At 42.8% G+C, this 22,531-nt stretch overlaps 1 protein-coding gene across 8 annotated transcripts in view; it reads right to left on the bottom strand.

Moving 5' to 3' along the window:
• Positions 1 to 22,531, bottom strand: part of Nhe3 (Na[+]/H[+] hydrogen exchanger 3) — a 62,848-nt gene that overhangs the window by 20,612 nt on the left and 19,705 nt on the right. For 6 of the 8 annotated variants that reach the window (XR_014705087.1, XR_014705088.1, XM_084594987.1 and 3 more), the window contains exons 11-16: positions 22,185 to 22,296; positions 18,968 to 19,121; positions 14,188 to 14,239; positions 8,426 to 8,452; positions 2,887 to 2,999; positions 2,271 to 2,379 (exon numbers count right to left, since the gene is read on the bottom strand). Coding sequence is in view for 6 of the 8 variants with exons in the window: in XM_084594987.1 (XP_084451113.1) it covers positions 2,271 to 2,379; positions 2,887 to 2,999; positions 8,426 to 8,452; positions 14,188 to 14,239; positions 18,968 to 19,121; positions 22,185 to 22,296 (567 nt within the window). In the remaining 2 variants the exon portion in view is untranslated. Of the gene's footprint in view, positions 1 to 300; positions 2,201 to 2,270; positions 2,380 to 2,886; positions 3,000 to 8,425; positions 8,453 to 14,187; positions 14,240 to 18,967; positions 19,122 to 22,184; positions 22,297 to 22,531 lie in introns of those variants that run through there. The other 2 variants (XM_084594989.1, XM_084594988.1) reach the window with 2 other exon arrangements.

Here is a 22,531-nt window from a genome sequence, read left to right as displayed (position 1 = left end):
GAGAGGCGGTATTTATGCCCTTCAAATATAGCTACAGCTGATAGCAGAGCATGGGCACCTTTTGTTCGAAACTTTATACACTGCATTTTATTGTCATATATTGAGCCAGAAACAGCTTGTTACCGTGTTGGGCCTTACTTCTTTATTTCAAGGAAGTGCACGTCCACTTATCAAATGATGCAGCAACTAGGTGACATACCTTTATTTATGTGGGCATGGTTCAACACAGTAAGTTCAACAAATGCTACATTATTTTGCTTCCAATGAGAAGAAACGTTACTTAAAACAGTGCCTATCTAATAATGTAAAAACAAATCTCAGTCTTTAATACTTTCATTACAGGTAAGGTTTCACTGCAACGGAAAGGACAAATAAAAGTGAGGCTAGAGCCGTAGTTTTAGTAACATGGTTGATTCTGAAATACAAGTGAATATAACAGCAGCCAATACAAATGTTTTATGACTAGACATATAGCTGCTTCTTAAGGCAAAAAAAAAATAACCTTCTCTTACAACTTTGGCCCCCAAGACACAATTTTATAAAAGAATGCTATTAATTGCACAAGCACATCTATTACGCTGACAAAGCTCAAAAGCAAATAAAAAAAAGCAACCTGTCAATAAGTTACAAATCTTCCAGAGCATCCAACTTTCCAAATGGCTCTTTTCTGCTGAAACAATGAGCAAATACTGTGTGGTGCCACACACAGAATGCAAGCTGCATGTCTGCATCACCTCTCCATTTATGGCTCAGATCCTCACAGTAACAAATTTCTCGCAAAGCCACTCCTACGCCGCTCTGTGTCCAATTTCTTTATGCAACCAATGCTTTTATTTTTTTCGTTATCTTTAATTTGATCGCTAATGGCCTGCAACCACCAGTGACTGCAAACACATGGGGTTATTATGCAAAGGAAAAAGCATACAAGAGGCATTCCAACAACATTTTTGCTTTGCTTTACAACAGCCTATACACAAAAGTATGCAGCGCAAAATTCAAAAAGGAATTTTGTGAAGCATTTACAAAGGTAGCCACATTAGTCTCTAGTTATGGTTATGCAGCTTTACATGCACGCACATTTGGCAAGAAGGCAGCAGCACGTTGACAAGTGCAGACCAATAAGCGGTGCCCTTAGTGAAAGCAGGGAGCAAGCAGAGTAGTTTACAAGCAAAGAAATATGCGACAACAATAATGAAAGAGACAACTAATCAAAAGCAAAAAGTATAAGCAAAAAAAGAAACTTTTCCCATCGTTCCACACTCATAAAAGTAATACTAATTTACAACTGCTGCATCTAAATATGGTAACTGAACTAGTGATAAAAGTAGTCACGTTTATGCGCAAGACATGTGCCAATTGATTTCTGATAATGCAGACTCCTTAATTCAATTCCGATACGCCAAACAGCACAGAAGGTTCTACAAAGCAGCAATCCCACTGTACAGCCACCACTAAGATAGGATACAAAAGCTTACATCATCCTGCCTGCTGGGCAAGCAAGTCACTCAATATGTGAACACAAGAGAGCAATAAGTAAACGTAGTAGCATTAAACAAATGTAGCATGAGGCAAAACCATTACTCTTTCCAGCTAAGCTCGCGGTAGCTAAAGAAGAAACTGTGGAAAGTTTAACAAACTGGGACAATGAATAAATACAAGAACTGTACGGGTCTAACTTGAGGAAAGACTGTGCAGTCCACACTGCCTCCCTTTCGTGCCAAACTTGTGTGTTCATGCACTGTCAGAAGCATAAAACTAAACTGCTTGGTGCTCCCATAATGCACATGCAAGAAAGGTACAAGCGTGAAGCAATCACTGTCACCAATGGCAAGGCACAAGAAGCCGCCACCATAGATAGTGGCTGCAGCAGCAGCATTAGACTGGCTGAGATAGCAGGGAGGGGCCAAAGGCACATGCAGGGAACCACCAGGCAGGAAAGGGGCCTGGCAGGCAGGCAGGCGGCTCGGAGTGCCAGAGGACAGGCAAAAAAAGAGGAGGACAGGAGGAGGTCAGGCCGGCAGGCAAGGGGTCAGCAGTCACTGTGGTGCGTGCGGGAGGCCCGCATGGATGTGGACGACTCAGTGGAGGAAGGGTGAGGTGAGCTGCATCCGCCGAGCTTGACCGGCAGCTCATCGCCCCGCATGCCCTCATCCTCAAAGCCACAAGTGGAGCTGGTCTCCCGGGGAGGGCGCCCGTTCATCTGCCAAAGAGTGGCGCAGGGGGCAGAACTCTTGCGAATAGGGCGACACCGGTGAGTGGAGCAGCCTCACCTGCATCAGCTGCTCGGTGGAGGTGAGCACGTGCGCCAGGGGCAGGCAGCACTGGGGCAGTGTGTCCAACAGCGTCGGCCGACTGTGCGTCAGCAACGGCTTCATGAACCTGGGCGCGTGGGCTCGAGTCAAGGCAAAGCCACCAGCCATCACGCTCAACAACCTTGGCACCAGCCTTTAATGGCCTGTCTGAGGGCCTCTTAGCGCTGCAAGCAGCTTAACTCCATTAGACTTAAAAGTGCACAACAAATGCAAAGGTAGCCGTCATTAGAGATGAAGCTTTGCAGACCATGAAAGTCAGGGAGTCTTCTTTTTAATGCTCCAAGACAACAGGAATTGGAAAAAGTAACAGTTGATTTAACGAGCATGAATAAAAAGCTAGTTATGTCCACAAAAAAAATTTCGTTCACTGGGCTAAATAACAACAGCCAAGGCTTGATTTGAGTGAAGCTGCGCAAGGATCCTCACAGTACACTCATAGCTTTAAAAAGCCCATTATAAGTACACTGTATTGAGACGTGACTGTGTGCTTTGCCATCTGCAACCATTGTTCCCTTTTGGATGAATTATGATGAAGAGGAGCTCCGCAAGGCACCGTCCGTGCAGCAAAGGATACCTGACGTCAAAGTTGTACCACTTGCGGACCAGCCAAGCTTTTTCATAAGGAGTCTTGCTTTCCGGCTGTGGCGGCGGGCTCTGCAATTCTGGTGGCGTCTGCACCTGGCCAGCCTGAGAAGGAGCAAAACAAAAAATTAACACCTCAAATTTTGGCAGCGAAACGGCAGGGTCATCAGGAAAGCATTATCAAATACATTCTTGATTTGAGCCAAAAAAGAAAATGAGGTAATAATGAAGCGTGAAAGAAAAAAGGCATATAAAGAAGCTTCCTTCCCTTGCAGCAATTGCATGTAAAAAAAAAAAATAATAATAAGCTAAGTTGCAATGTTCTGCCTAAGTCATAGCCTGATTTTTAACATCTTTGCTCCTTTCACTGTTAAACCTCTTCACAGTAAGGTCCAAGTGTCCACCCACTGTAACACTTTTCATGGCTGCTTATTGACATGCCATTTTGGAACATTTGGCATCATCTTATAACTGTGCGGCCCACCTACTGACGACATAGGCTCACCAAGGCTATGTCAGTTCCAAACGCTGCAGGCTGTTCTCATCCCCTAACTTTCATAATGCCATATTCTTTAGTAAGGCATCGCAGAACATGCCGTGTCTGGTGTTGACTTTATTCACTTGATCTGCATGGCGGAACACTTTACAGTCTACCTGCAAACAGCACTTCTTGAACTGGTATTCATATGCTGTCATACAATGTTCTTGCCCCCGCCTTATGTAACGCCTTCGGGCCTTTAAGGCTTCAATAAATGAAATGTGGGAAAAAAAAAGCTACTCATGAAAAGCCTCTTGCTTTCAACAGTGACAAAAACGCATTAAGCTACCATTAACCAATCACACAGCAGTCTCGTTAACCGCAGAGTAGTATCAAATTAATTACAGAGCTGACTAAAGATAGTAGTCAGCACATCGCACATACAGCTCGTCCACATGCAAGGTACTTGCACCCTCTTTCTTTTTTAATGAGAGTGCCGCAGAACAGTTAACATTACATCAAGCTTTCATGCCAGGCAATATATCCAAAACAAAGAATGTTGAATTCCATGCAGGTACGGACAGTTAGGCATGCATTTTTGCAAGAACAGCAAGCCACTGCTTATAGCAGCCACATGCCACGCATGCCATGCAAATACAAAGGCACTAGCACACATACTTTTCAGAACTTTCATCCCCATGAACTTCAAGCTCAGTGTGTTCATTAAACCTTTCAAATATGAAAACCTCTAAACGGGGAAACTTCTGCACAATATTAATACTAGAAACTGTTTGTAAACAGGGATGCTTTTCCCAAATTTTTACGCAGAGTAAAAACAGAGTGGTAGTAGGTACAGAGCTTAACAGTGCACTAGCAACTCGGGCCATGATGAGCCAAATGCAAGGTCGTTATCTATTGCAGTTAGTTGTGGTGGGACAATGAAGATCAAACTTTGATGGATTAAAGGTTCCCATGAAATAGGAAAAGCCAAGGTGACCAAACAAGTCCTAGGCTTTAGGCTCTGTTTATTAAGCTTAACGTCGCAAAGTGACTGAGGTTATGAGGGGCGCTATAGTGGAAAGCTCAGGAATATATGACCACCTGGGATCCTTCAGCAAGCACTTACATCTCATATGACATAGGCAACTTGCATGTACTGGTAGATCCAATGATTCCAGTGTTCCTTTTTCAACTAACAAGTCAAGCCTTTACTTTCATACTGTTTCCTAGTATTTTCTACAAAACTACAAATTAAATTCAGCCTGAGAAATCTTGCAAACAAGAGTAATTCATTACAGAGGCTAGCTGACTCGTGACTAATGCAAATATGTACGTATGTGTGTGTGTGTATATATATATATATATATATATATATATATATATATATATATATATATATATATATATATATATGCTAAGTAAGTAAGAAAGCAGAAAAGGAAACAGTCCAGTAAAAACTGACCTGAAGCTCTTATGCCAAGTCTTCTCTATAATCGTGTGCACTTCTTTACCACCGTTTTATCAATGAATGTCCATTTTCTTAAAATGAACTATACATAGCTTGTATTCTACAAAAAAAAGTCCTCAACAATCAAGAAACTGTCCATACTCTTGAGATACCATACTTGAGGCCCAACAGATGCCATAATACAAGTGTTCAGAGTCAGAGCCAAATTCATTTCCAACATGCACCAATACAAGGATACACATCCAAATATATTTTAAAATAAAGGCACAAAGTTTTGCACATGCAAAATACACCTCCTATTATAGCACTCGAAATACTCGATTAGCAGGCTGAGGTTGCTACCAGTGATCATTCCAGAGATTTCAAAACTAGTGTGGCTATTCTTCAAATGCAATGCTATACTGCTCATAACAATAAGCCAAGAAATATTTGTGTGCAAACCACGCTTAGAACAGCGTAATGATGCAACTCATCTAAATGAAACAACAGACTTCTCAACAAATTGCATATTTCACACGAACATGACAAGAGGGGTAGCTCACGACATCTGAACCAACCTTACATCCAAAAAAATTAACAAGCACCAACGTATCGTGAGCATCAACTAAAACATGACTGAGTACAACAAAATTACTCCACTTCTACATTATCACTCAGCTATGATAGATTGATGGTTAACCAAATGCTTATATTTAGCATTAGGCAGGGCTCATCACTTATTAGGAATGACCCTCATTGGTTTCCTTAGCAGGAAAGCGAATACGAAAGCGCAAACAAATGCAAGTTTTGGCTTGTGTTAATTGCTAACATTCTAATTCACAATACCTGTGAAGAAACAATGACGAGTTTGACTTAAATCGGTGCAAAACTTGTATGGTGCACACTCATAAGCAGTATAATTTAAAAAATAGAGGTAATTCAAGGTGCCAAATTGCATGAGCTCCGCATAAAAAGACTAATAGCAGAATGTAGATAACAAAAAAATTTAAAAAGAGGAGAACCTGTTAAATATAAACAGATGGGCTAAAGCAACTAATTATAAGCAAGGCCCCTAACTTTCTGCAGAGAAAGATTCTAAATTCCACAACTGAAAATGAAGACTCCACAATATTTCACAAGTATCAAATAATTGCAATTTTTTAAAGCATGTCTCACTAAATGTGCCTCAATAAAACAGAATGCGGCTGTTTAAATTCAGTGCTGGATAGTGCTTGGTGTTCTCTCGTCTTCAATGATGCTTGTTTCACACAATGCCACCCCAGCGAAGCCCGCCTTCCTGAAGCAGTTCATAATAATGGAGGAGCTTACTTCTGCCCATGCTCCAGAAATGAACTGCACTGCCATCAGGAGCGAGATCTTCAAGTATAGTGCCGCTCAGCGTTCTCATACGAAAATGTCGAGGTTCAACGTTAGCTTGCTCAAAAAAGTCTGCAATACAGTCCCTTGAAGCAAGTAATCACGCCTGCATCCATAGGCTGCAAGCCTGCAGTAGTGCTAGGTAGAAGGAAAAAAAACTTCCACGTGCGACAGCTTCAGTGCAATTGACGATCACCATGTCACCTTCCTGCCTTCGAGCTGCATCCGCTGATCAAATTCGACCAGCCATTCACAGAAAAGTTGACGTCATCCATGCTTTCCCGTTACGACGGTAGCTAACTGGGATCCTCGCGGCACCACGAAATCAGCGGGGATGCTTAGATTTCCCTATGACGAAGGCGGTGTACTTGTCGCTGCTTTCCATGTTGGCACACAAGAAAACGGTCACGCGCAATTTGTTTTGCTTTCCGCCCTTACAGGGATCGCCTTTGACAGTGTGCGTCTTTGACTGTAGCATTTGGAAAAAGCAGCCCAGTCTCGTCCCCATTGTACTAGTCCCGATTAGCGTATGCTTCTTGGATGCAGGGCAGTGTTTCCTAAAGCCACTTCTGCCTAGCATCGATACTAAGCGACCCTGCCTCGACCGTGACTGCCTTGTAGACGATTCGTCTCTCCTTGCATCACTGAATCCAACCACCACCAGGCTGGAAACTGGTGTTGAGCAGGAGGCTTCGCCTTCTCCGCTAAAATCAGGCCACCAATCGACAGGTTCGCTGCATGGGCCTTCAAGAACCACTGGTAGAGCACCTGTTCTGAGTTTTTGTAGTCCCCGTGTCAAACCCATTTCCGGCTGTTGTTCATTGCATGGGTAGCACTGGCATCATTTTCGTTTTCAATCTTGAGCGTGTTGCGGACGACTGTCGATACTGTCAGTTGCTTCAGGCCGCACTTGCGCATGCCGTCCTTGCGCTTACGTGCAATGTTCTGCTTAACTTCTAGTGGTATTGCCGTTCGCTTCCTCTTCTGCACCGGTTGTGTCACATTTCCTGAAGGATAATCCTCCATTGCTATTCACGAAAAATCCAGGGCCAGCAAGATCGTGGCAATGATTATGGCCCACTAGGAGAACCACGCTAGAAAGACACGTGCACGAATGCTGCTGCACGCCTGCCACGAAACGTGCGACCGCGAAGTGGGGGCCTGGACAAAGCAAATAGGAGAGGATAGTGCAGTGCACCACGGTCAGCGCACCCTCAGAATGGACTACTCCACCATGCAGAGGCAGAGAGGACACGATGTGGAGCCCTTCAAGCTCTCCCTCAAAATGGTCGTGCCTAGCAGCACTTTACGCCTTCCCTCCTACTCCATGTGAGAAAGCGCTCCGTCCGCCCCCTGCGTCTCCGCGGCATGCAAGCTTCCCCAGAGCACCCGACCAATGCTAGGGTGGCTACAAGGGGCTATCAACGCATTGGCTCGACGCGCTCCGTCTTAATTTCTTTTCTTTACTAATTGTCGCTGCATCGACTTTGTCACCATCTCTGCATAAGCGAACACATTTGTGGTCGCCGCATTTCCGCATTTTTGTTGACTTTCAGTGACCATATTTGATTATTATAATCGATAATGTAATATGACACCATTGTAATAAGCAGTGTATTTTACCATGGAACACATGGCAAACCTGACAGTGCAGCAGCTGCCCATTGTTATATCCGATATATTGTTAAAACCGGTATCGCTATAAGTGGATTTGACTATTGTCGCACTCTGCTGATTTCAACTGATGCTGTCTCATGCGAACCAAGATAAACACTTGCTTCTTCTGCTGAAAAAGCCTATACCAGAAGTATGTCTGAAAACACCACCTCTCCGATAATTATGCATACCTTATTATGCCTAAAAGAGAACTAACTAGCCGTGATAGAAAGGAAAAATAAAATGACAACAGTATGCTTAATATGGTATGAAAGGAAACGAGCAGCATTTCTATGCAAGTAAGGTGGTCAGGTGGTCCGTAAGGGTAAAAAGAAAAACTAAGTATAATAACATGTCATCACGGCCCTACTGTCAGGAAATGCAACACATTAGCGTGAACAGCTCACAATTCCAGTATTAGAATTAAGGGTGCTCGCTGCTTGTAACTCAGTGTGTGAAGGCCACTGATGTGCTTGCTTGGGCCCACTGCTTTTTTGCACAACACAGCAGAAGCCATTCCGCAGGCTAAACAAATCTACCAGCGCATAAGCAGTGCAAACAGAAGCTCCTTACCACCCCATTCTGAGTTGCCTGATAACCCTGAAAGGTGCAAGAAAACAACATGCCCCAGTTTACATCTCTGGCAGCAACCAAAAGAACAGAGAAAGATCTGTGAAAACAAAACTATGGTTGAAATTGAAAGTGGCTTTCAATGCCTCAGATTCGCATAATAATCAATACTCATCAGCTGAAGCTACGCAAGTAAAATCAGTAAGCCAGGGGCAATGGTGCAATCAGTCAAAGCTGAATGAAAGAAAAAAAGCCAACTTTGTGAACTTATTTCTTAACTTATGTTAGTGGATGCAAGTGCCAAGCCATGATGTTTCGCAGTTTTCATCTCAATGCATACAGTTGCACACAAGTTGGCACAATAATGAAAAAAACCGATTCGGGAGAATTCAAAAGTAAACTAACACAGACAGGATGTGATTCGACTATATAGAAGTGCACTGTAGTGTAAATCCACATCCACTGCACAACCACCGCAGCCCAGAAACACTCGTATAGAAGTAGACTGCGCCATCCATGCTTTACAAGGTTTGATGTCACTACAATTTGGCCAACAATCGTGTTCCATTTACTTAGAACTCACTGGCAGTTTTCATGTGTTCCTATGCAGAGGCTGTTGCAAGGACCCTTTGCACTATGTGCTACTGATGCTTTTCTTCCTTTAGATAAAGTGCCTAATACAGACATGGACAATCTGAAAAATGTGCAAATGTTTGGCAATCTCTGACACTGCTGTGTAAGCCATATTAACATCCCATCCGCATCCTGTTGTCAGTGCCATGGGCCCCACTCTTGACAAGTGGCATATCTTCAAAAAGAGCTTCTACAACAGATATGCAAAGGTGTGTACATCTGCAGCTTATTGCTGCGTGCCTTATGCTTGCAGAGTTTCAGAGACATGCTGATACAGCTGACTCAACTCAAAGGGTACCAAAAATTTGGGGGATTGTAAGGAGTTCAAGCTAGACTCAACTTTTTTAATGCATTTGGCATTCATGGAGCTTTGCATCGGTTCAAGTAAACTGAAGCTCGAATTAAGTCAGTACTATAATTACCATATCCACTAAATTGTAAGCACCCCCTTTTTTGTGATCCTGATGCCCAAAGTGAGGGGGGGGGGAGAAGGTGGTTAGATTCGAAAAATCTAAACTGAACCCCCTCCCATCTTTTTAAAGTGATACTTCGACAAAACGGGCACAAGAAATAATATTTTAGTTGCCAAGCAAACCTCGCAAACTACTTTGGCAAACACGGTTACAGTTCTCCTAAACTTTGAGCTGTAGGCAGCCTTCTACAAAGTCGTTCCGACCTCCGTTACAGCTCTCAAACAACCGACACCAAACTAAGCGGCATGCGCCCGCGATGCATTTGACACCCCCCCGAATGCTGCCGATACGATGCCCACACAGTAACACGCTGACAGAGTCATCGGAGTTGCTTTCGGTACGTTTTCGGCGTTCTGTGCCACCACCTGTCATGTAGTGTCAGAACCCAGCAAACCATTAAGCTGGAAATCATGCCACCACCTCGGGGCTCTAACTCTATGAAAGAGTCGGCAAGCATGCTTGGCGCTCCTGCATACGCAGTTCCGCTTTTACTCCCACCTTTCTCCCTTCCCTTATGGTGCGCTTCAGGTGTCCACACAAAAAGTGTAATAAATACTGTGCCTTTCCTTTCCTGCAAACCAATTATCCTTATTATTATTATTACTAAGTATGGGGGTGCTTAGATTCGCAAAAATATGGTAAAACACGACAAACAGCTGTAGATAATATCTACATTGTGACACAAGGGTGTCCACAACATCAGACTAGAGGTCCAGATACTTGTACAGTTTTTGCAAACAATTAGGACAACTGCAAACAGGGGCGAAATGCACAATGATGTGCATAAACAGCAGCTGGCCAGAGAGGGAAAATTATTATGCTTTTGGCAAAGAATGGCTGCTTATCCTTTGCATCAAGTTTGAACTCTGCTTGGTAGGGATGAGTATGCCCTATAAATAGCCTGTTTTTAGACTTTTTTCCTTCATATGCTCGCTAGCCCCCACCCCAACCAACACCTCACAGATGCTGCATGCCCATGGTAATGGACAGCACGCACTCAAGAAACCACAACTTAAACTTGAGCCAAATGGCAGTTGCACTACCTAAAAAGAAAAAGAATCCTTGAATGTGCCCTCGTGTCAAAGAAACACTGCACACGTGAGGTCTCAGCACTGACCATTGGCCAGCTTACAAAACCACCTTTGCAAGTCAGTGCGAAAGGATTAATCCAAAGGTTCAGAGCCACGCAAGATAGTCTACGTTTGCATGCCCATGTATATAGTGCTTTTATACTATCAAAAAACACTGGAGAGGAGCAGATTCGAACCAGTTAGGTTCAAACCCAGGTCCTGAGCCCACTGAGCCCCCATGGCAGGTGTTTCTGCTCATTATTAACAGGACAAGTAGGATGAAACCTCCGCCATTTTTTTTTGTGTTGTGCTGTGTTTTATGGCCCATAGGCAGCTAAGGCCATCATGCGCCAAACTCGAGGTTTACATATCTGTTTGGTGAAAAGAAGTAAGCGATTATTTTAATACACTAGAGTAGGTTTAGAATGTTGGCATCTTTTAAGAAATCAACGAGAGAAGACGTTTTAACCAGTGAATTTTCTTCTAAGAGTAAGCTAGGGTGTAGGGGAATGTAGTTGTCATAGAACTGTGGGAAATGCTCTTTTCTAAGTCGATTGAGTTTTATACAGGATATTAGGATGTGCTTTATGGTGACCACCTCTCTGCAGTGTTCGCATATGGGTTTGTCTTTCTTTGCTAGGATGAAGTTATGGCCTTTTTTTTTTTTTAAGCAGTTTAGTGTTTCCTCTATTTTTTGGTACCTGCAGCAATGTTTGCCATAATGGAAGACTCAGTGAAGCACTGTGGAGACAGGTTTCATTTGCTGTGGCATAGCACTGGTACTCTTCAAGCAACTTAGAGCCAACATGAGTTAGAGGTTCACAATGTCCATGTCATGAATGTAACATGACAGATTTTTGTAGGGGCATATAAACATGGCAAGATTATGCTGTGCTCATGCCTCTTGATTTTCACTCACATTACCATCCCACTCCCATCAACACCAAGATATGTTTGTAAAAAAATAGAAACATTCCTCTATGCCTTCTTTGGTTTTGCTGAGTGGAGGCTTCGTTCATACTTAATGCCATAATCTCACAAGCCATTATTCATTCCTTACATCAGTCTGCTCATTAGCTTAATGAGAGCTTTGGATCTGGCAGTCGACAACAGAGATGACATACAAAGGTTGTCGCACAGCTCCTGCCCTCCCTCCCTATGAACACTCCCATGGTTAGGTCACACACAACTAAGACACCCAAGGAAGCAGAAAACTGGCCAGCAGTTGTTATACCTCAGTTGGTAGACCAGCATACAAATAATTTCATGGAGGTCGTGTGTTCAGATACCCCCAGCAGCATGTGGTTGTTCGTTATTCCACTTTATAATTGATTACTATTCAAGAATAAAATTATTGCACAATTTACCTTCCATATACACTAACAGCTGAGTGTTGACTTCGTATGTATGTCATAGCATTAGGGGAAAGTGGGGACCAGATCCCAAAAATCACAAAAACTTGATCTTAGAAAACTACACCATTCCTCATATACAACATATTTTCTATGCTGTACTAAAATATAAATGAACTCTACGTGCTCCAAATATATAGAAAGTGTAATAGGCAGTGTATGCTACTTTAGAACTTTCAGGCTTGTTTTCTAAGTTTGCTTAGACCTTTTCACCTTTTTTGTGTAAAGCACACATAGCACAGGAATGAGAACACAGATTTTATCCCATTTGTTTTAGTGTAATTGTGGAAATGCACTTTGTATGTACCCTTCGTTCAAGCATTTGCGGGTGTGCTACAGCCATCTGCTGTAACCTTGCAGAAGTATTTTTTATCATTATTTAATGCAGTCTGCCATGAGGTGTTAAAGGTATGGGGGGTGCACCACCATCGCTTCCACCCCTCTGCAGGCCCTCCCACCACTGTTAGCAGGAAGGCACGGTTACAACACTGCTCTTCTCTCTCTTTTTTATTTTTCATTTGCAAGCTGCCATTTTTACTTTTTCTGGGTCACCAAAAGTGCCCCCTCTAGTCATTGTGCTACTCCCAGAAACAGACGTGACATTGAAGAGGTTAAAATAATGCTCAACTGTAGCTGCAAAAGCAGAGGTGCCTTCTCAGCTTTCCTATATTCATTTGTTTCGATGCTGTCACTAGCGCTCTGCATGCTACGAATGTGGTGAATAAAACGCTCACCCCATAGAGACCTCAAGGCAACAAAAAAATAACACCAAGGTTCAAAGCCCATGGCATTTAGACTGCCAATGTCTGATACCTATCTGATGTTATTGCAAACTTGTCGCGTCTGAGAATTACCAAAACAGACATCTGAGCTATCTCTCCTGAACAGTGCACAGCAGTTTAGACAAAGATACAACACAATGATGCTGTCCCCTAAAAAGCAAGTCCATCAGCTAAAGTGCCACACAACACAATTTCTTGAAGCACTGTTTGATCGCCATGACCTGTCACTGGTTAGTGCTAATCTCTCACAGCTGTCAATAGATTAAGTGGTTCTGCTAAATTAAGTGGTGCTGCAGGGCAACAACAGAATGCCCTGTACTCAACCAATGTGAACTATGAGGAACCAAAATTTTCACATTATTATTTTCCTTCACTCTTTTCAAATTGAATGACAAGATTACTCCGCACAAAATAAAACAGCAATGTAGATACCATCCATGATTTGAACTATAGGACACAAAATAATCTAGAAAATATAAAGATGAAACCAGGAAAAAAAAAAAAGAGCAATACCATTAAGTCTTATCGATGTCACTAATGTGCAATATTGAGCAAGCATAAGATTCACAAAAAAAAAATTCCTTAAAAAATGTTTTTCTGATTGCCAATGAAGCCTGAAACAACTGCTTCATTTATGTCATAAGCCATCCATCACCCAATAATCTGAACAGTATAAATCAGAGACAATGAATGAAAATGAGAAAAACACAAGACAAGCACTGTCCACCCGCTGTCCGTTTTGCACTGCTGATGACAAAACATCTGTCACCAACTATACCTCACGCTGTCACCTCTGCATCCATAAAAGCACCCGAAAATCTACCCAAGCTTAATGGACAATTTCAATTTCGGATCAAACCTGAGCTGCACACAGCAACGCATTGGATTGGAATTCACATAATACTTAGGTTGCGATTACAGCAACAAATACCTCCCCCCCCCCGCCCCCCCACCCCTCAAGCATGAAACTAGACTTATTATGCATGAAACATAGGCATGTGCCCATTTACTGCGATTCCAGTTATAGGTACCGAGAAAATAAAATAAATGGCAATTGCCTATTTTCTTTCTGATATATTAAGTGATAGCAGCTGCCTACCATCTGGGAACTGAGAAGCACATATAGGATACATATATTCGCCCTCAAAAGATCACAAGTTAAAAATAAAAGCTCATCAATAGAGTGGGCAGGTGACAGCCCAACACTCCTATTTCCTCTCGCCAAGTTCTTTTCATGATATTTCAGCCTTTCTAGTGAGGAATTCCTTTAGGAAAGCATACTGAAGTGTACATGGCATGCAGCTCTATTACCGCAGAATGCCATTTAGTGCTTGGGGTCATCACAAATCACCATATAAAAGAAATAAAGAACAAAGGAGGGAAAAGGACACTCACAGGCCTGATTCCAGTGAACTGAAGCATTTCATGCTCCTCTTCAATTCCTACCCTGAAAGAAGACGGAAGAGAAAGGATTAAAATGGTATTTCAATGCCTTGCCAACTGCATTTTCCAATGCACCTCTTTTTCAGTAACAGTTCCTCCAACTATTGAACATGCTGTGAAAAGTAATTACTGAAATTAATGCGCAGACTGCGTCCTGTAGCTGCAGTCAATAAAAAAAAAAGCTATCTGGGTCATACCATCAAACATCCCAAGCATCAGGCATTACCTATTCCTGCAATAAAAAATATTATAGGGACTGACTTAACAGGTTTAAATATTTCTTCCAAATCATGCATATGTTCATAATGACAGAAGTAGGTTATGCAAAGATTTAGGTTTGGTTAGGTTTATAGGGTTTAATGTCCCAAAGCGACTCAGGCTACGAGAGATGCCGTGGTGGAGGATTCCGGAAATTTTGACTACCTGGGGTTCTTTAACGTGCGACGTCACTGCACGTTAAAGTCCTCATTTTTGAAGTCCTCATAAAAAATGTACATATGTCCTGCAGATCATCGCAGTGTATTACTAGCTCAACATTTCTATGGAACAAGCATGGAAAAAAAAAAAAGTGGCAGGGAGTGAGGAGGAGTCTGAAAAAAAGCTTGGCAGTGAAAGGGTTCAACGCCAATTACGATTCGCTCAGTAAAAGGAGCGTTTTCTAGTAGTATGTGAAGACAGACCACTAAAAGCAAAATATATCACTTGCAACTGAAGTGAATGTCTCAGGAATCACTCACAAGAACCATCGTTTCTTGAACTGAAACTGCAAAAAAAATGCAGCCACTGCTGACAGGCATTGGAATGCAAGAGCGCAAGTTCTTATCATTGCAATCTCATTTCGCATAGATCTCGCAGAGACAAATCATTTCATACCACCCACATGTGTCTATGACCAGTCGTTTGCCAGATAGGCACCCACCTGCAAACGCGAATTTTGACCATTTTGGACCTCCAAAGGTCGATGGTGCGACTCGTGAGAGTATTTAGAATTGCTATTTTATGCATGTGAACCCAACTAATCTTTAGACCCCACTCCAGTCTCTCTACCACCATCCAGAGTGACGCAAGTTTAGCATAATGACATATTTATAAATTTGACAATATAAATTTGAGCGCACCATCAATTGGAGTTCGATTGAAGAGCATTAGCTGTCCAAAGCGGTTCCCCACTGAGTAGTAGGCACAGTTTGAATTTCACTCCTAGGTTCCAAATTCGGGTATCAACATGTTGAGCATGTAACAGTGGCTCGTTTCATATCCTCCATGTCCTCCTGCTGCTACTGGTTCGCCCGCCATACCCCATACCCACCACGGTGGCTCAGTGGTTAAGACGCTCAGCTACTGTACCGGAGTACCCAGTTTCGATCCCGACCGCGGCGGGTGCATTTTGATGGAGGTGAAATGCAAAGGCATCCATATGCTGTGCGATGTCAGTGCATGTTAAAAATCCCTAGGTGGTCGAAATTATTCGAGAGCACTCCACTACGGCCCCTCTTTGACTACCACATCCCTCTCTTCACTCAGGGCCCTGTTCAGGTGCCCACAGAAAAGTGTGACAGATTGCCTTTCTTTTCCTCTAAACCAATTTAACAATTTATCCCCACGGCTGCCGGAAGTTACATCCCTGTTACGATTGCAATGACCAGAAGTCATTTGTATGACTAAGTCACTTATTTTAAAGCTCACTTGACTAGCAATTCTGTGCGCATTAACCCGACGAACCGTTTAGCACTCAACAGGATAGTTAAGCGGGCGTTTAGCACTAGTCCAAACCTCGAACCTTAGGGTGGATGCCATCTTTGACTGCTAAGGTGGCACACCACCATGTTGAACACTAGGGAAATTTAGAGCCCTGAACAAACAGACAGAAATCTCCAAACGTGAGAAGTAAGAGCTTAGGCTCTTAAAAGAGCGACCATTGCTAAGAGCCACCAAAGACATAGAAACGAGCGCAGTCGGGCTCTCGGGCGATGTTCCATACTGGCACCTTGCGGTTTCTTGCAGAAACCTCAGCGAGTGGGTAGGGGTTTTTATTCGGGAGTTATTAGAGATGTGAACGTCGATCATATGACCAAAAACCAACCATCAATAGGAGTCACAGTTCGTTTTGCCTATGTTTTCCGTGCTTCTGAAGCGCATGAAATGCGTGCGTTTCTTGTACACCATGCGCGTTCTTGCCCCTGACACCTATACACCTGTACACTGTTTTGGCATGGTGATCACACCAGAAATTATAAAACCTTCAGCAATATAACAAACCTAGCACTACCAAGCCATGCTTCAGCCTCAGTCCCTTGATTACACACCATTCCTCGAGAGCTCATTTATGCCATGTCAAGTAAATCCCCCACAGCAGTAGCTTCCTACGGAGTATGAAACTTAGTCTGGTTGGTACTTAGGACTCACTGGTACATCGGACACTACATGCCCTGCCCATTTTTTCTTCTTGATTTTCACTAGAATGTCATTAACTCTAGCTTTTTCTCTGAGCCACTCTGTATGCTTCCTATCTCAACGTTACACCTACCATTTGCCATTCCATAGCTCTCTGCGTTGTCCTCAGCTTAAGTAGAACCTTTCTCATTAGCCTTCACGTTTTTGCCCCATTGGTGAGCACAGGTAACACGCAGCTGTTATATACTTTCCTCTTGCTACACATAATCTGCGAGTACTTGCAAAATGCACTTTATCCTGATCTTATTCTCCTGGTTATTTCCCTCTCATGGTCTGGATCTGCAGTTACTACCTGTCCTAAGCACACATATTCGCCTACCACTTCCAGTGTTTCGTTACCTATTGTAAACTGTTGTTCGTTCCAAAGGCTGTTGAACATTACCTCACTCTTCTGCATATTAATTTTAAGCCTGCCTTTCTGCTTTTCCTGTCTAGGTCATCAATCATTATTTGCAATTCATTCCCGTGAGTTACTTGGCAAGGCAATCTCATCAGCGAATGGTCATCAGCGAATGGCAGCCTATTGAGGTGTTCTCCATCCACCCTTATCCCTAACTGCTCCCATTCTAAGTCCCTGAACACTTCCTCTAAGCAGCCTGTGAATAGTACTGGGGAGATCCTGTCTCCTTGCCTAACACCTTTCCTTACGAGAATTTTGTTTCTTTCTGTAGAGCTATGGTTGCAGTGTAGCCACTATAGATTCTGTCCAGTACTTTCACATATGGCACATCTACACCCTGATACCACAATACCTCTATACTACAGAGGTTTTGGCTGAGTAAATTGCTTTTTTGTAATCAAATGCAATGTACCACGGCTGGTTATATTTCAAGCATTTTTTTATCACCTGGTTAATAGCATGGATACGGTACTGTCATGTCACCAGGTATTGCATATACAGGGTGGCCATTTTTTCTAGTACGATATTCTGCCCCGTCCTTCAAGAAATCTGTAGTTACCTGATCCTCACCAGCTGCTTCCAGCCTTTTCATAGCTCCTAAAGCTTTCTTAACATCCTTGTTCATTGCTAGTGGAATGCCTGTTCATTCTTCACTGCTGCCAACCTCATTACTGTTTTGACTACTTTGGCTACTGTGTAGGTCAGTATACAACTTCTTGGCTACCTTGACTGTTCCCATTAGTGATGACACTGCCCACCCGCCTTTTCCGCAAGACCTTTTTAAGTCTTCCAGTCGTGTAAACGCAACAATTATTTTGAGCCAAACATGGCTTTTGTGCACGACATTTCATGCAAGTATTGTAGCCCTATCAAACAATCTGGCATGCATAATTTTCAGCAATGGTTTTAAATGCAATCAGTATGTAATACTTTTAAAAACCCAAAATTTTTTGAAATATTCAGACATGAGCTACTGAAAACAATACACCAGGTATAACACTGTCTCAATTGGTACATCTTAAAGGGAATGTGATTAGTTTGAATAGTTGCATACAGCGGAGTGTTAGAGACAAGAAAAACCATTTGGCAATATTCTGTCATGCATACTGACATTTCAAACAATTGAAGAAGCAAGCAGTGTTGTTCATTTGTTCATGGCCACAAAAAAATCTTTAAAAAGAAAGATCTATAAATGGCACAATTTTTGTTCACCTAGCTTTAACATTAAGAGAAAAACACTCAGTGTCAGTAAACACAGAATGAAGAGACAAGCTAGTGATATCTGAAGTGTTTCCACGAAATAGATTAGGCACTCCTTTCCTTGAAGAAAGGAGTGCCCAAATGAAGACAGGCAAAAGAAGATGTGAATACACTGCAAAAGAGGCAGTGTATTCACAATTTTTTACAAAGCATTACTTTTTGGTCAGCGAAAGAACTAAGGGCTCCAGAAGGGAGAAGGGGAGGGGGCCCAATGGGAGCAGGCGCCCCTACAACATTCCTCCGGATGAAGCAGCTGATCCCAGCTTCCAACTACTAGGACTCAGATTTCTGACAAACACACAAATTGTAGTATGTTATTCATGCAAAGCACAGTGGCGCTAAGCTAGTTGCTTTTGCAGCCAATCATCTAGGATTTTGTTTGAGTAACATGACCATGATTACCATAATGTCTACACAAATGCTTTTAATTCCCTCAATCACTCCTGTGTCCATCCCTATAAGCCTGGTGATTCTGAACAGTTCGAAATGATAAGAAAAAAGACAATTCATTTACATCTAAATAAAACTTTCTCTTAATACAAGTGTTCATCACCACACACACGCACACACACGCACACTGAAGAAATGCTGGAAACGCATCACAGTACAATCACTCACGGTATGCTCAGCCATGCCAGTAGCTGGGTGGTGAAGCCACCACACACGATCACTGTAACGATGGCTATGAGCGAGGTGGCCGTGAGCATCAAGTGCCTCTGTTCAGAGAGGGTGTTTCGGATGGCCAGAGCAAACGCCATCGCACCGCGCAGGCCTGCCAGAAGAGAGAAGCGTTATTGCAAAAGACAATGGCACTGCTAAACAAAGACAACCGAGTCCATTTCATCACCAAAATGCCATGTGTGGTTAACGACTTGGCAGGTTGGAACTAAATGAAACCTATCTGCTTCAAGGCTGATTCCACTGCTGTGCTCCTGTTAATGTTCATGAAGCTGCATCCCTCAGTGGTTTAAATGCTTAAGAGCCAGCAGCAACAAATTTTTCAAGACGAAGTACTAGAAAGAAAAGCCGAAATCCATAACAGAAGAAAGTGTGCCAGAAATTGCTCGCAAACACCACCACTTTTCAAACTGAAACTTGAAAATGGTGGCCGTTACTCAGGACCAGAAGTGAAGTAGAAACGGGCACACTCAGAACCACCTGGGCACAGCAGCTGCAGCATTTTGGCGGCTTGCTGCTGCTCACATAAACTGCAGTGAGTGGGCATGCATTATCACCAATCCAGAAGTTATCAAAAATCACATGAAATTACAGCACCAGAACACTACACAACATAAGAGCTATCACCACGTTTCAGACATGCATCTGGGACACATGTTAACACAGAACGTTTGTCCACAGTGCGGGTTCATGCCTGTGATAGATAAATAGCATTTCGGCATGACAATCGCACCTGAAATTGTGAAAACAACCTCCGCACCAAACCAAGGGCTGCTAAGCCACGACTCAGCCCCCAAGGTTTTCCCTCCACACTGCCGGTAATCCGTTCATTCCCGATGGACTCTGCTTAACGACGAGAACTGAGTACTTATATCTATATTTTATCTAGCAAGTTTCGTAAGTGTGCAACATGCCACTAGGTCCAAGCACATTCAGCTACACAACTGTTTAAATACTTTTGAAAACAATACTAGTTTCCGGAAAGCATGGACTTTGTAACAATTATTTTAGGACACACCCAATCATCAAAAGTCATTCTATCCAAATTAAACTTTCGTTCTAGTTGACCTTCAATGCAGGCAGTTTCTTGTGCGTAAAGTCAGCCCTCCAAACTTTTCAGTTGTGCCAAAGATGGAGGTTTTTTCAGCTCACAAGAAAATTTGCATCGTTTTTGCGTTCAAGTCCTTATTTGAAGTTTAGAAAACACTACCTCTGATTGCTGTATGCTGCGATGAATACCAAGATATTTTCCCTCAAACAAAAAAGTCGACAGAAAAATTTATTCTAAAGAATATGGGAATAAAATAGAAGCAATGTAAGTCTGCTCTTTTTAGGAGAGTTTGAGCTGAATGAGGTAGTTGCAAATCTTGCCACCTAAAACTGCTGGCTTGGCAAGAAGGGCATTATCAATTTGATTTGTTCAGCAAAGTTTGTTTACATTTACTACTGCCGCTACCAACTATTGCCATATTGCTACCCTGCCATTTTTTTTTCCTTTTTTCCACTGCTGCTTTGATGAACTGGGAATTGCACTCATAGACAGTCGTAAGCTAATTCAAATATGCTGCTATCCATATTGCATGTTGGTACTAAAGAATGTTTCCAAACAAACTTTATGCAGTCACAGCAAACACAGCAACATTTCAAATTGATTGATACACTGATTTATCAGCAATCAAATAATGGGTCATGCAGGAGCCCCCTGCTCTATTCTAGTTGACCCTTTATGGGTGAGTCTAGCTTCCTCTTCATGACAAGCACTTGATGCAAGTGCTTCACTTCAATCTGACAAAATTCAAGAATGAAGCAGTGAATGCCTCACCAAGAAAGTCCCCCAGTCAATGGTGCTGACCGATCTTTATGACGTAAAAAATTCTAGAGGGCACTTTGGACCAACAAAGTGCGATGAGGTGAAAGCCATTATACCACGGTGGATCGTAGCCCTCCACTATGGCACCTTTACCTCCCTCTCTTCTTTTACTCCCACCTTCTTCCCTTCCTTTATGATGTGGTGCACATGTCCATGGAGAATTGCAAGAGATACTACACTTCTATCCTGTCAATCAATTTCAAGCGCCGCTGATGCCTGCTGTACTAATGCCTCCTAGACATCTGGGACTGCTTCTGTTTGCTGTGTGGTACAACGTTTGAGGAAGCGGCAAACGAAAGGCACCGCACGGATGCCTGAATCGGACGCCCCGCGGGGTCAGCTTCGTATATGCATGAATCGCCTGGTGACGTCATGACCTGTTATGACGGTACATCGCGCGCCCCTTGTCGAACACAACCAGCATTTAATTGAACGCATTAAAGTTCACCAGCGTTCTATAATTCGTTTACAGGAAAAGAAAGATGCAGTATCTGTCACTTGCAGAATCTTACTATCATCCTCACAGTAGACAAGTGGAATTATGAAGAGCGTTTCACGATCCGGGGCGTGGCGCAGTTGGTAAAGCGCTGGGCTGGGGATCCAAGGGATGAAGGTACAATTCCTGGTGGAGACAAGGTCTATTTATTTTTAACTCTCACTCTCAAAAACGCGACACCTCTGCTGACAACCTTCTGTTGGCAATGATGAGGCATTAAAGGCTTTTGCCTTAATAGCTATCAATCCATGGTTAGTCCCGTCACACTACTGTTATAAAGGATTCACCATAGATAAACCATGAAGTCATAATAATTGCTTGATGGCATTGACTGGAGGCTTGCTCTGAGGGAAATATGAATTTTTATTCTTAAGCTGTATATATGTCTATAAAAAAGCTAAGACCTCCCAATCGGAATTCAATTTCCTTGACTTAAGGCATCAACGATTTCATTTGTACAGCAAAATTGGTTTACTATTACTACTGCCATACTGCTACTGATACCCTGCCTCTTTTCTCTTTTTTCCTACTGTTGCTGTGGTAAACTGGAAATCGTACTTTTTTTTTTTTGTCTGAAACAAGAAGTTCCCACCTAAATTCCCCGTTTTTTTCCCCATGTTGACTTTTCAAAGCTATCTGAAGTGTGATCCAAAAACCAACTTGATACAAACTTTTGCCATTGTTTAGAGGGCTTCAAATCAGTGCAATTCCTCTGTAGGCTGCTACTGTTCATTCGCAGATTAAGCAATGCCTGCCTGTTCTGACAAAATGAAGTGTGACCGGAGACTAACCTGAGAAGAAAAGCACATGCTGAAAAGCCATGGGGATCTTGTGCGTCCTGCCTAGGTTCAGCAGGAATGTCAGTGGGTATATGTAGACGGCCCTCCCGACTGCTATCGCCAGCTGTGACATCTCAGTTAATGAAGCAGACATGCTGGGAGACGCAATGTCACTCAGACAGCAACAAGCCATTACACTTCTGTCATAGCTTTCATTTTTTTTCAAGCACAGGACAGAAACTGCAGTAGGGCAGTAAACAACTCTGAACAGCGAAGACACGAAAAAAAAAAAAAATTCGAAAACTGAAAGTCCTCTGCACGGCAATAGAGATTCTTGTTGTTGGGGACACGCAGCGGGG

Source organism: Amblyomma maculatum, chromosome 2 (genome assembly GCF_055883805.1).
Source record: "Amblyomma maculatum isolate TAMU_Amacu chromosome 2, ASM5588380v1, whole genome shotgun sequence".
NCBI classification, from domain to species: Eukaryota; Metazoa; Arthropoda; class Arachnida; order Ixodida; family Ixodidae; genus Amblyomma; species Amblyomma maculatum.
The sequence above is the reverse complement of the archived record's forward strand: the minus strand, read 5'-3'. Positions and strand labels throughout refer to the sequence as shown.